Source organism: Hylobates moloch, unplaced genomic scaffold (genome assembly GCF_009828535.3).
Source record: "Hylobates moloch isolate HMO894 unplaced genomic scaffold, HMol_V3 SCAFFOLD_3, whole genome shotgun sequence".
NCBI classification, from domain to species: domain Eukaryota; kingdom Metazoa; phylum Chordata; class Mammalia; order Primates; family Hylobatidae; genus Hylobates; species Hylobates moloch.
In genome coordinates, this window is record NW_026652278.1 from 134,918,386 (window position 1) to 134,931,458 (window position 13,073).

General features: G+C 39.7%; 1 protein-coding gene and 1 pseudogene across 1 annotated transcript in view; one reads left to right on the forward strand and one right to left on the reverse strand.

The window, feature by feature from the left end:
• Window positions 1–13,073, forward strand: part of LOC131383171 (beta-glucuronidase-like) — an 88,772-nt pseudogene that overhangs the window by 51,149 nt on the left and 24,550 nt on the right.
• FREM3 (FRAS1 related extracellular matrix 3) overlaps window positions 1–13,073 on the reverse strand; it is a 116,222-nt gene that overhangs the window by 32,927 nt on the left and 70,222 nt on the right. Inside the window, exons 4-5 of the mRNA XM_032147758.1 lie at window positions 10,307–10,537; window positions 7,234–7,359 (exon numbers count right to left, since the gene is read on the reverse strand). Of these exons, the coding sequence (XP_032003649.1) occupies window positions 7,234–7,359; window positions 10,307–10,537 (357 nt within the window). The remainder of the gene's footprint in view (window positions 1–7,233; window positions 7,360–10,306; window positions 10,538–13,073) is intronic.

The window sequence follows — 13,073 nt, forward strand, 5'->3', positions numbered from 1 at the left end:
ACTAGGCTCGCATAGTAACTAACACTATCTTCACTAAATATAACTATCTGTATTAAACCTCTTTCTCAATATATATCACCTAATGAATATTCAAATAATGATTTATTTGTAGTTCATGAAACAAAAGCAATTGAGATTTTATCTTTTTCTGTTTATTTTATTTTTTTAAATATTTGACCAATCCACTGTTTGACATAGATATGACATTCAAGTAGGTTGATTTCTGGGTTAAATAAAAGACTGAAATATAATACTTCTTGAAAATCATTTGGCGATTGAACTCTTCTAAAGCAGAAATCAAGACAATATGTTTTAGCAAGATTTTTAAACAAGAGTTGGTGAAAAAAGTTGTCTAAGTAAATTGTATTTAATAAAAAAAATTCAGTTGATCTAAATGGAACATTCCTTTTAGGATTCTAGAAAATTTACTTTGGGCAACTCGTTGAGCAGTTGTATTCAATAGTTAAGAATGTGAATATTGACATTCATTTAAGTAAAAAACAATATTTTATCTGCAGCAAGTTAAGATCCTCAGGACTTGGAAAAATTCTGTTCTGAAAACATCAAATATATTCTGAGATAAAAGATAAGGTCCCTGGCGATTGTCTGTACATATCCCATATTTTACAGTGAAGAGGCTTCAAAGAGTATAAATGTATGATTTCCAGGCTGGTATCAAAGACACTTATTGGGTCTCAAGCCATGTTTGGGTGGCTTGACCAGTGGTAGAGCATAGCATCTTTGTGAGAAATATTAAAGATTCATTGTTTGCAGAGGTAGATTATGAGGCATGATGAATGACAGTTTTAATGGGTATGGGTTTAGTTCTCCAAAATTAAGGGTTAGAACCAAAGATTCATTTCATGTTAACCTAGGAGTTCCCTCCCTTAGCATGGTGATGTGCTCTCCAAACAAGGCACGCGAAAGCTGATTTGCAAACTTTGCTGATTTTTGTTGTATTAATATTCCCACCATAGCCAACTTCAACTATCAATGCGAAGTCACTGAGCATAGAGTAGGGAAGAGGTGCACAGAATCAGCTTTCAGGAGCAGTTACTAGCTGGATCCAGCATACCACTCTATCCATGATGATGATGGCATCGATTGCCCCTGTCCAGGCCTCCCTCACCTCTCTGGCAGCCTGAGAATTTGTGAAGTTACTTTAAAAATTAATTATTTATTTACAAAAGAGTATTTATGGCTCAGTCTCTGTGGCTACATATTATACTTGCTTTACAAAAATCATAAATGTTAAAATCAGAGAGAAAGTCCTATTAAGGAACTACACTAAAGGGTAATTAAATCATTATATTATGTTGTTTGGTTACTTGATGAGGTGGGCAGGGCATTTTATCAATGAGAAAATTGAGGCAGAGACTGCCTCATGATATCCAAGGAGTCAAAGACCCATCTCCTGATAGTCAGCCTGGGGCACTTTTTACTTTCTCACATTGTCTTTAGTTATTTGTTTAGTTGATTATAAATTCTTTTAAACACACGATTTTCTTTTAATATGTACATTTTAATAGGACAGCAAGACAAGCAATCACCCTCTTTAAAGTGCAGCAGCTAACACCTCATTGGAGCAGGAGGCTTTTGGACCCCAGGCACAAGTCTTTTCATGCCCCAGGAGGGCTGATGTTTGAAGGGAGGTGGGAGAACCAGAGGAGAGAGGAAGAGGGTAGCAAAGGCTTGGCTGGAGCAGCATGGGAGCATCCATCTAGAGGGGACTTTGGGACTTTTGTGTCCAGCAGACTGGCCAGTCAGGTACTCTGGGATGCCCGTACAGTAAAAAACAACTAGAAAAAATAATGATTCTGGCTTTTCTGTTCTCATAGGGAATATCGTCAAGTGTAGGGAATATCATCAAGTGTCAAAAAAACAAAACAAAACAAAACAAAAAACCCAAAAACCCACAAAACAAAATTGAAATTAAAAATACCTTAAACAAACCATAAAAACCCTCCCCTAACCTGAAATCCCATAACCCATAGAAGGGATTCCCATTCAGAAGGTGGTATCCCCCCAAGAGCAGATGCACTATCACCATTGCAGGTGGAGACAGGCCTTGGGCAAGGGCACCTCACAGAGCTGACTCGGAAGCTATGGTTATACCTGAGGATACAGGGCGGCAGGAGTGTGTCTGGATCAGTAGTACCCTCTGAATCCTGGAATAAGCAAAGCAAACCTTTCTTGGAGGAAAACATTTTCAAGTGAAGCCCTCAGATCTTTCACAGATTCAGATCAAATACATGTAAGATTTTAGATGCATAGAGAAAACATCTCTACAAAGACGACTTTTAAATGAAAAACAAACTTCTTAACAATGGAAGCCAGAATATGTTGGAATAATAACTTTAAAATGCTAGGAGAGAACTACTGCCAACCTACAATTTCAAGACTGGAGTTGAAATAAAGACATGTTCTGATAAACAGAAAATGGTGAGAGTTCACCCCCAGAAAACCTTCAGTAAGGGGACTTTTAAACCATATGATTTGTACTTCAGGAACAGAAAACGATAATCCCCCCAAACTGTCTGAGATGCAAAGTATAACTTCTATAACCTATGAACACATCTGCAACTAAATAAATCAACACAGAGAATCTTTTTTAAAAGGAAAGAAAGAAGAAAGTGTTTCACCTGGACATACTTGGAACCCTTTAAGAAATATCCACTTTTGGCTGGGCACAGTGGCTCACACCTGTAATCCCAGCACTTCGGGAGGCCGAGGCAGACGGATCACGAGGTCAGGAGATTGAGATCATCCTGGCTAACACTATGAAACCCCATCTCTACTAAAAAAATACAAAAAAAAAAATTAGCCAGGCGTGGTGGCGGGCGCCTGTAGTCCCAGCTACATGGGAGGCGAGGCCAGAGAATGGCGTGAACCCGGGAGGCAGAGCTTGCAGTGAGCTGAGATGGCGCCACTGCACTCCAGCCTGGGTGACAGAGCGAGACTCTGTCTCAAAAAAAAAAAAAAAAAAAAGAATTATCTGTTTTCTACCTCCATCTTAGGGGATGACCCAGAGAAAAAATCCAATCAGAGAAGTGGGGCAGGGTCCATGGCTTGTGGTTTACTACACAGTTCTTTTTAACTGGATAGAGTAGATCATTAAAAACCGCAACATATTTGACTTGGGCCTGACCAAAAACCACAGGATGATTCAATGCTGTACCTACTCATTTGGTTTTAGGTTCTGTGGTTTGCTATTTATTGGCTGATCCTTCCAATAAGGCAGTTTTTTAACAAGACAGTGACTAATGGGAAGAAAAAGATGGATGATATTTTTCTTAAGAATGAAATAAGACCAAGAAATGTCTAATTTGCAAGTCTTTACTTAAAGAATCCTTGCGCTTAAAACATTTCATTATAGAGCAAGAGTTTTCAGTTGGGCTGATTTTACTTGCTAGGGGACACTTGGCAATGTCTGGTGACATTTTTGGGGGTCACAGATGGAGATGGCAGACGCGTCTAGATGCTAGATACTTGCATCTAGTATATAGAGACCGGGGATGCTGCTTAACATTTTACAAAGCACAGGACAGCCCCCACAATAAACAGTTATTCAAAACATTAATGGTGCCAAGGTTGAGAAGAGGAACAAGAATAAATTCTCCTCTGCCCTGGAAGACAGAGGATTTGGCAGTAAACAGATAATTTATTTTAAGATATTTAAAACCAACTACAAGGACAAACCTTTGTAATGCATCTTCAAGATCTTCATGTTTGTTGTGTTTGGCTATATATCCAGAGATAGGCTTATTGCCTGTTCTTTAACTAAGATTTCCTCTTGAAAGCACCAGATATAGCCAGCTCCATATAATGTTAGCAACTCTTGGGTTTAAGCTAGTTTTATGTTTGGGAAGGAAAAAGTGAAGAGGAGAAAAAACAAGCTAGGTGAGGTACTCCTTGAGGCATTTCTCCTTAGCTAGCTGATCACTGAAAGGATGTGCCTAATTCTTTCTTCTATTGGTGCATTGGGGCTTTAGTTTGGGTCTTGCAATAATGGGCAAGTATGTGGGAGCTTGGGGGTGTGGTTGAGGCTGGACAGATCAGCTATTGTAGAAAGTGTACTCATGCTTTGCTCTGGGCTTCAAGCTGGGCTTCTTCTGGTATTAGTGACACATTCTCTGTCTACAACCAAAGTGTCCAGCAGACAATGGTGCTAAAGTCTCTTAGATGTGAATGAAAGAGATGATATGGTAAACAGCCCAGTTGAATAGATCATATGTAATTGCTAAGGTGGAAAAATTCACCGAGGGTCTGTCTGTTCATCCCTTGGAAAGAGCTATGCTGCAGAAGGACCATCCAAATGAATAGCAAGGCTCAGAGTGTCCGGCACGGAGTCAGCTAGGATGGAGGAGTGCCGCTTCCCCAAGTGGGAGGGCTACACCTAACTTTAGCTTCTCGTAAGATTCCCTTATGTAATCCAACTTCCCACATGATTTCCAGATGTGAAAGCTGGCATGCCTGGAAAACTCCCTGCATAGCTGGTGCACAACTCAGACTGCTTGACACCTGAGCCTTGACCCCGAGATCCCCACATAAGAAGGTATTTTCATATTTGTGGTTAAAAAAAAGAAAAGAAAAAAAATAGGATACAACAGGGTCAGGGCCCTTCCTGGAACACTAAGCCACTGTATGCAAGGTAGCATCTTGACTCTTGCATATCTCTTGGTTGAACTGAAACTGAGGGCTAAGCTGATTAAGTTTGCCAAACTTAACCTGCCTTGCTTGCTTTTAACAGCTTACTTACGGCTTATCGTAAAACTCCCATTAGCAGCCAAGTATGGTGGCACACACCCGTAGTCCCAGCACCTTGGGAAGCCAAATCAGGAGAATCACTTGAGGCCAGGAGTTCGAGACCAGCCTGGGCAACATAGTGAGAACTTCATCTCTACAAAAAATTTGAAAAATTAGCCATGCATAGTGGTTGGTGCCTGTAGTCCCAGCTACTCCAGAAGCTGAGGTGGAAAGATGGCTTGAGCCCAGGAGTTTGATCCTGCAGTGAGCTGTGATAGAGTCACTGCACTCCAGCCTAGGTGATAGAGTGAGACCCTGTCTCAAAATCCTCCCCCAACCTACCAAGAAACCAACAACAAAAAACTCCCACTAGCAAATCACTTAGCCAAACAATACATAACTAAACTCCCACTAGCTTCCTTATAGATAACATCTCTGACTGTGGGGCACTATAGTAACGTTGCTTAAAGTTGTTTTTCAGGAACTAGGGGGCAGCTCTTGTCCAGTTCAAGCTGTTGAGACCACTGACCCTCTAACTGGGCCTGCTTGAGTGCCCAAAGAGTGATCTTTTGATGTCAGAGGGCCAAAAGCTCCAACCTCAGATTATGCTAACACTGCCATTTTGTGCATACGTGTCCTATGAATTACCATGTAGCTTGATTAGTTTTGCACAGAAACCCCTATTACCTCAACTTCCCTACTTGCCAATCACCTTTCCCCATGCTTTAGAAGACCCTGTTTTCTATTTCATAAGTACTCCCAAACCCTCTTTACAAAGAGATGAATTTTGATTCATTCTCTTGTATCTTTGTATGGCAGCCTTGTGAAGGAAATTTTTTCTCTTTTGCAAAACCTGTCACCACAGTGATTGACTTGCTGTGCACAAGCAGAATGAACCTGGCCAGTAACAGAATTACAAGTGTGAATGTTGTAAATCTTCTTATACTCATATCGTGTGCCATTGTGGTATTTGTCCTCACCTACTCCCCATGTATAGGATGAAAGTTCAGTTCAGTTATTTAAACATCTCTGGAAGTCATGTTAAGGTAAATGTTTAACAATTACTTATTCTCATAAATAAAATGAACATGAGCTACATACACAGTGCAATGGAAAGCAGACTCATGCTTTGTATGTTACTAATAATTCACAAATACTAAACATGGCTACAGGTAAGTGAAAGAGGCAACTAGTTTTATGCTGTGTTTTGCTGGAGATCTCAAGGCTCTACCATTAAAGTTTCCATCTGCCAAGGTATTGCCTGCCCCTGCTAAATGATAAGTGCACCATCAGTGTTTAAAACAATGTGGTGGGGGTATTATTTAAAAAAAAAAAAAACCAAAACATTGTTTGGGAGAGGAAGAAAAGCTGGAGGAATAAATTCTCCCTTGCTGACATATCAACAAGTAGGAGCACTGATTTTGAGAGACTGAATATACAGATGGACAATGGCCATACCTTACATAAAAAGAGAACTCTGACCCACAAGCTGCAGCAATTAGTCCAGGAAGCCAAGCCACCGCCTCTGTAGCAATCAGCAATCAAATGGTCAAGACTTACTAAATAACTGCCAGCTTCCCTAATTTCTGCTCCCACTTCTAATTTAAGACCAACCAGAGAGAGCCAAATATGCCCTCATAACCAATCATATAGGATGCCTGCTTCTACCGAGCCAGTCTCTAGATTCCCAGGTCGACAGCTTCCAATCAGGGCATACCTGATACCTTTCCTTTTTCCACTATAAAGCTTTCTCATGCTTCTGCCTGCCAGCGAGTCTCTGCCACATGCAAGTGATGGTGGCTGACATACTACAGCGAGCTCTAAATAGCCTTTTCTTATTGTCATTTGGGTGGTCTTCATTTATTTCCATAATTTTCGTTTTCTACATAGTTACTAATAAGATGTTAGAGAATATGATCCTGAGGGGATGAGACATGAGACAGCTAAATCTGGCTGTATAGAAGTGGTCAAAAAGAATGGAACCTTGTTTTGGGTGCAAAGATGCCTGAACTCATGGTTGGGGGGCATCTGTGGTTGTGAGATGGGGAGAGAGGAGGAGAAGAGAAACTGAGTAGTATATACAGACTATTTTACAATATTGCCCAGAGGCAATGCTGACTATTAAAAATAAGAATCTTTAATTTATAAATTTTTGACCAGCATATATAAACTCTTTTGGCACAAGATGTCTCATTTGACTTTCACAAATGTCTCATTTGACTAGCCCCTTCGTGGGGTAGTTAAAATAGATATTTTAATCCCAATTTTGAATAAAGTATTATCCCTGGTTGAGGAGACCAGCTCAGAGGAGTAGGGCACCTGCACAGAGTCAGCAAAGGGGGTTTGCAGCAGGGCGTGCATGATGAGGGTCCCAGGCGTCCAGCATCTTAACTCTGCTTTGCTCACCCCCTGTGCTACTCCCAGCATTACCACAGTCCTGTTCTCATCATCTTATTCCTGCGAACAGGACCCCACAGAGCCTCATACCTTGACGTGTGGAGCAAATGACGATTAGTTCCTGGCTTGCGTCTCCAGATCGTCTTACTGGAATCAAAAGTTCCCCAATGTCCTCTTCTATTTTGTATTCCGCCTCTGGAATATAAACTGTTGATTCTAGAAAAGACGGCAGAAGACTTTTCACCAAGATTTAGATTTGATCGGTGATATTTGAACACACCTGAGCAGAAATGTGCAAAGTCTTTGACCTTTATATTTTCCAACATGATTAACTGTATTAAATATAGTGAGAATGGGAAACATTATTTATTATTGAGTAGAGCTGGAGAGGCAGTGGAATTGGGTTTAGGAGACCTCTTTTGAAAGGTTAAAAAAGATAGCCAGCATTAAAAAGGAAAACAAAAATCTTGCAGCAATTTCATGTCTTTTTTTCCTTCTGAGATCAAATTTTAAGTCTTCTAAATGGAGATCACATATTTCTGTCCTTGCTTTACTTTTACTGTTTATTTTTTAATATTTTAATCAAGTAATCTAATTCATTAATGAAGAAAACTGTTTTCATGCTTCATTCAACAAACTGCTTATTTAACATTTATTGAGCAGACACTGTGCTGGTCATTTAATATGCTGAGAAAAATAAGCTACAGGTCCTTCCCTCAATTTTAAAGATCATATTACTGCTGAAATTTACTGAGTTGTGTATATGTGCACACACGTTTGTGTGTGTGTGTATGTGTGTGTGTGTGCATACACCTAGACATAATCAAAACATTCAATGAAATATCAATATGAATATTGGTCATGTCTTGTTGATGGGATTATGTGTACTATTTTGGTGGGGAGAGATTTTAGATGTTTTCTAAGGCTTTTTATTAAGCATGCATTGTGCAATTAAAATATAGTTGTTTGTTTACAAATAAAGTTTTAGAGCAGATTGTTCCAACTCATAGCGTGAAGTGGAGAACTGCAGTAACTATCTATGAAACCACATTTAATTTCCTCAGTTCTTTTCTTTATGTTATATATATACCTAGATTCTTCCTCTTAGTGATGCAAGCAAAAATGGAAAAGATTGTAGGCAATCATCTTTTTTTTTTTTTTTTTTTTTTTTTGAGACAGGGTCTTGCTCTGTCACCCAGGCTGGAGGAGTGCAATTTCGTGATCTCAGCTCACTGAAAACTTTGTCTCCCAGGTTCAAGCAATTCTCGTGCCTCAGCCTCCTGAGTAGCTGGGATTACAGGCATGTGCTACCAGGCCTGGCTAAATTTTGTGTTTTTAGTTGAGACAGGGTTTCGCCACGTTGGCCAGGCTGGTCACGAACTCCTCGACTCAAGTGATCTGCCTGCCTCGGCCTCCCAAAGTGCTGGGATTACAGGAATGAGCCGCTGCACTCGGCTGGCAATCATCTTTTTTTTTTTTTTTTCATTTTGGAACTATTACTAAATGATAATTCAGAATTCAATGTTAAATTATCTAGCTATTATATATTAATTTTTTTCTTCTTTACTTTCCTGCCTACATTAGCTTCAACAGATACAAGCATCAACCTCCAGGAAGACACTGACCCTGAGTCATAGGGAGAAAAGACCAGTGATAATTTTCTTTCCTCCATTTTACCTGTATGGTAGTCTACTATCTTGACATCTTTCAATTCAAAATGTTGGCATTATGGAGGAAGCTAAAAGTAAATTAAAGTTATCGATGTCATGTGAAAAAATTGATACCATAGAACTAAGTTATTCAGTCATGCCCTCTATTTTTTCCAATCTGGAAAGCCTGTTTCTATCTGCTCTTCTAATCAAAATCCCATTTATTTTTCAAGATTCAGCTCAAACCCTGCCTCTTCCATGAGCCTTAATTACTTGGGACCATGATGATCTATGTTCTTCTCCTTGAACTCTTAGTGTTTCTCCCACGTGTCTTACATTTACTTCATAACTGATTCATGTATCAAAGTGTTGTTCTCAACAAATCTGGTCTGATACTTTGTTCATTAGGTGGTGGGGGCAGTGTTTTCTACTTCTTTTGTATCTGCCAAAGTGCAGAGCATATGAACACTACTTCTCAAATTATGTTTTAAGAAAACTGAAACTTAGAGATTTTAAAAGATATTCCTTGGAGATGATGAAAAGAAAATCCACAGTCTAGTTTGGAAAAATTAAACAAAATTAAATGAGTTTCTTTATAGGAGAGTTTCTCAGAATCTTTAATATGCTAACATGAATTATGATGCCTCAAAAGAGGGATGAAGTTTGAAATAGTTCCTAGACTTGTTTGACCATGGAAACCTTTCCATCCCCTGTAGATGTCTATTACACTAATGTTCTCTTATGTAGTTCAGAGCATGTTAATGCAGGGGATTCTTCATCGAGTCTTGTGGAACTTAAGGCCTGCTCCCTGGTTGTAAGCTATGCACTTCCAGGTGCTACATGACCTCTTTTAACTACTGTGTGTAATCGATGTGCTTAATTAAAATTCAAAGATGAATATTATTCCCCCCCACCACCATTTAGAGAATATTCTTCTACTTCCAAAAAAGGGGCAGCAAGCAGCATGATTACTGCTTAGATTTTTTTCCTTTTAATTTATCTGGGGAGATATTTGCTGAAAGAATGAATGCATAAAACGAACCAGTGAATTCAAGGATATTATGTACAATGATAACAGAACTTCAGGGAACACATGTTAAAACAAATGAGTTGGCTGGTATCCAGGAGCCACATCTAGGACAATGGATATCTAAGTCCCCATTTGATCTGGCTGTGAAAAGATGGTGGCTCTGAAATGAGCCCTGAGGATTAGCCATCTGGGAGCAGAGCTGCTTCGTACCTATGGCGTGCAGAAGCCTGCAGTAAGGACTTGTATATATATTACAGAAATGCTGATCCAGATCCTCTCTATTTTAATCCTCCTGTATTCTCTTTCAAAAATCCTGAGAGCAAATGAAAAATTATTGTCTATAAAGTAATTTACTTCACTTTAAATCCTAAATGGATATGAACGCATCTAGTGGCTCACAGAGCCTGAGGGAAGTATGAATGTTGGAAACGGAGAGCCAAGAACCTGTACTGGTTAATAAAGAAAATCAGTCAGTGTCACATACCATCTCCAGGGTCTACAATTTCAACCGTTGCCATTTCTGGAAACTCCAGTACAGCCATGAGAGGTTCCAACAGAATGATCTGGAAAGTCTCTGAAGTCTCATATTCATTGTCAGGTATAATTCTCACCCTCCATGTGGCTGTAGTCTGTCCAGGATTGAATTGGATCTGTTTATTGGTCTTCCATTCGAAATCTTTGTCTTTTTTTGCAGTTTCATCTTTGGTACCAATGCCTGAATAAAAATCAGAAAACTATAAATATAAAGCCAAGGGACTGAAGGCATAGTCTCCTTTCAAAGTGGTTTCTATTGTTAATAAAAGTGGATAACATAGAAATTGTTTCTTTTAATGCTCCCAAAAGACACTTGTAAATGATCTTTCTTGGCTAAGAGAGTGTAAGTAAGCAGAATTGAATAGAATTGAGAAGAAAACATGGAAGGGGGATTGACAGAAAGAACAGAACAGAGAACAGTCTTATTTAACTTATTTATTCTAGCACATGTTTATTGAGATCCTCGATGTGCCAAACTCTGCCAGATGCTGGGGATTCAGAGATGAATAAGAAATTGTCCCAGCCCCCGGAAAGTTCATAGTCTCAAGAGAAAGATACTAGAATATGAGCTCTGTGGAGGTAGAGATCTTTGACCATTGTGTTCACTGATGAATTCCTGGGAATTAGGACAGTGCATGGCATGTAGTAGGTATTCAATACAAATTATTGAGTGAACATTTTGTATCTGATAATTTCAATTTCTGCAGCCTTTGGAAGAATGACCCTGAAGGTTGTTTTCTCTTCCCGATTCTTACTCACTGTGGCTTGTTTCCTCATATGTTTAGTGATTTTTTGATTGTAAGAGAACTCTTAGTAATTTTTCAGGCAATTAGTGCAATGTTGGTGAAAATGGAGAGAGGCAAGAGATTTGAGCACTGTTAGGAAATAGTAATTAGTAACTTACTGAAGATACTAAACAACAACAACAACAACAACAAAATAGTGTTAAAATACCCAATGTGAGATACACTGGTGAAAGGTGCTACCCCATCAAGACTAAATAGACCTTCCTCTCAACCCAAAATGTTCAAGCAGCATTCTAATATTGTTTGGTCTTGATTTTTAACATACCAAGAAAACAATACCCATGCCTCACCACTTTAGGTCCCATTATAAGGGTTAGTTACATTCTGCAGTTGTGTGGATGTATGAAATCAAATATGGTAACCTGACACCAGCTATGGTGAAAACTTGATATAAAATAGGATTAATAGCCCCCCCCCATGTGATTCCTTGGCCTCATTCTCAAATAATCTGAAACTTGTAAAAGATACCCAAAGCTATAGAGCCTGAAAATAATTTCAAAGGTAGGATAGCTAGTGTTGCCCTTGCAAATCTGCTGAAGAAAGGCTGCATTAATATCAGTTTGGTGACTGAGAGTGAATGTCCAGTATTTAGGAAGAGCCTCCTTTGGCCACATGTTGGAAGTGGAGAACATAAAGAAGAGTGAATCGTGTCCTCAGCCAAAGCTTAGGTAGAGCTAAGTGGCGCTGCTATAGGAATGAAGCAGGTACATGGTGATTTACTTAATGTTTGATGAACATTGTCTCTGCGTGAGGTGCTGAGGATGTCACACAGAATTAGGCACAGCCACCACTACCCTCAAGAGGTTTTCAATTTTGGGAGAGGCAAACAGATAAACAGGTGATTTTAATTGTGTTTGATGAGTGCCGCAGAATGGTATTTATCACTTATTCAGCATCGGCGGTATGCCAAGAACTGTGCTAGATTGATTTATAATCATTATTATGAATTCCCCTCAAACACATCATGAGATGGATAATTTACTTACACATAAGGAAACTGAACTCTTTTGAAAGTAACAAAAAAGAGTAAGTGACAGAGCAGGAAGTCGAACTCCACCATTTTGTTTCTTTTTTCTTCTGGATCCTGTGGTTCGACTATTAGCCTGGGGTGGAGTTGGGGCATCAGGAGGACTTTCTGGAGTGTCTGAGTGAGATGCTTTAGAGGTTCCTGTCTGTGATGTTGAGTAGTATTGTGATTTTAAAGAGTATTTATGGAACAGAAGGGCTGGCTGTAGTTTACTTAACAACAAATATTGGTGACTACCATATACCCCATGCTGTTCTTGAGGTTGGACATAACCCAGGATGTAGTTCCTGACCTTGTAAAGCTGAAATCTACTTGGGAAGACAAATAGACATATGATCCATGCCAATTATGGTAAGTGCTATGAGGAACCATTCAGAACTGCATGGAGATAGAGTATGGCAGGGGTGCTGGTTTGGACAGGGTGGCCAGAAGGATTTCCAAAGGGTTCAGTTAGGGCAAACATTCAAATGGTTCTAAGCAGATGAACTTTTTTTTCTTGGGTCAGGATACAAAAATGCTTCTTGACATTTTAACCCAAACTCACAAGAAAGCCTTGAGATAAAGAATCGTGGAAGTAGGGCCTGATGAGAGGAGGGAGGCATATTTCAGCTGACATTCCTGGCAGCGAGTTCCACCATGTGTTGATGTAGTAACCTGGAATGTAGGCCGAGGCTGAGGGCCACCCAGAAATCAGGGTGCTCTTTGGCTGACCCCTTCTTCTAGGAGAACAGTCCTATTTTAGGAGCTCTGGGCCTGGAGCGGAGACTAGGGAAAGCTTGCCTTTTCTTGATTGCTTGTTTTCTCTCCAGCTCATTTCTTCCCTGGCTTCTCTCCAACAGTTTTGATATACTGCCTCGGCTCTGAGTGGGGTCCTGCATGTCAAG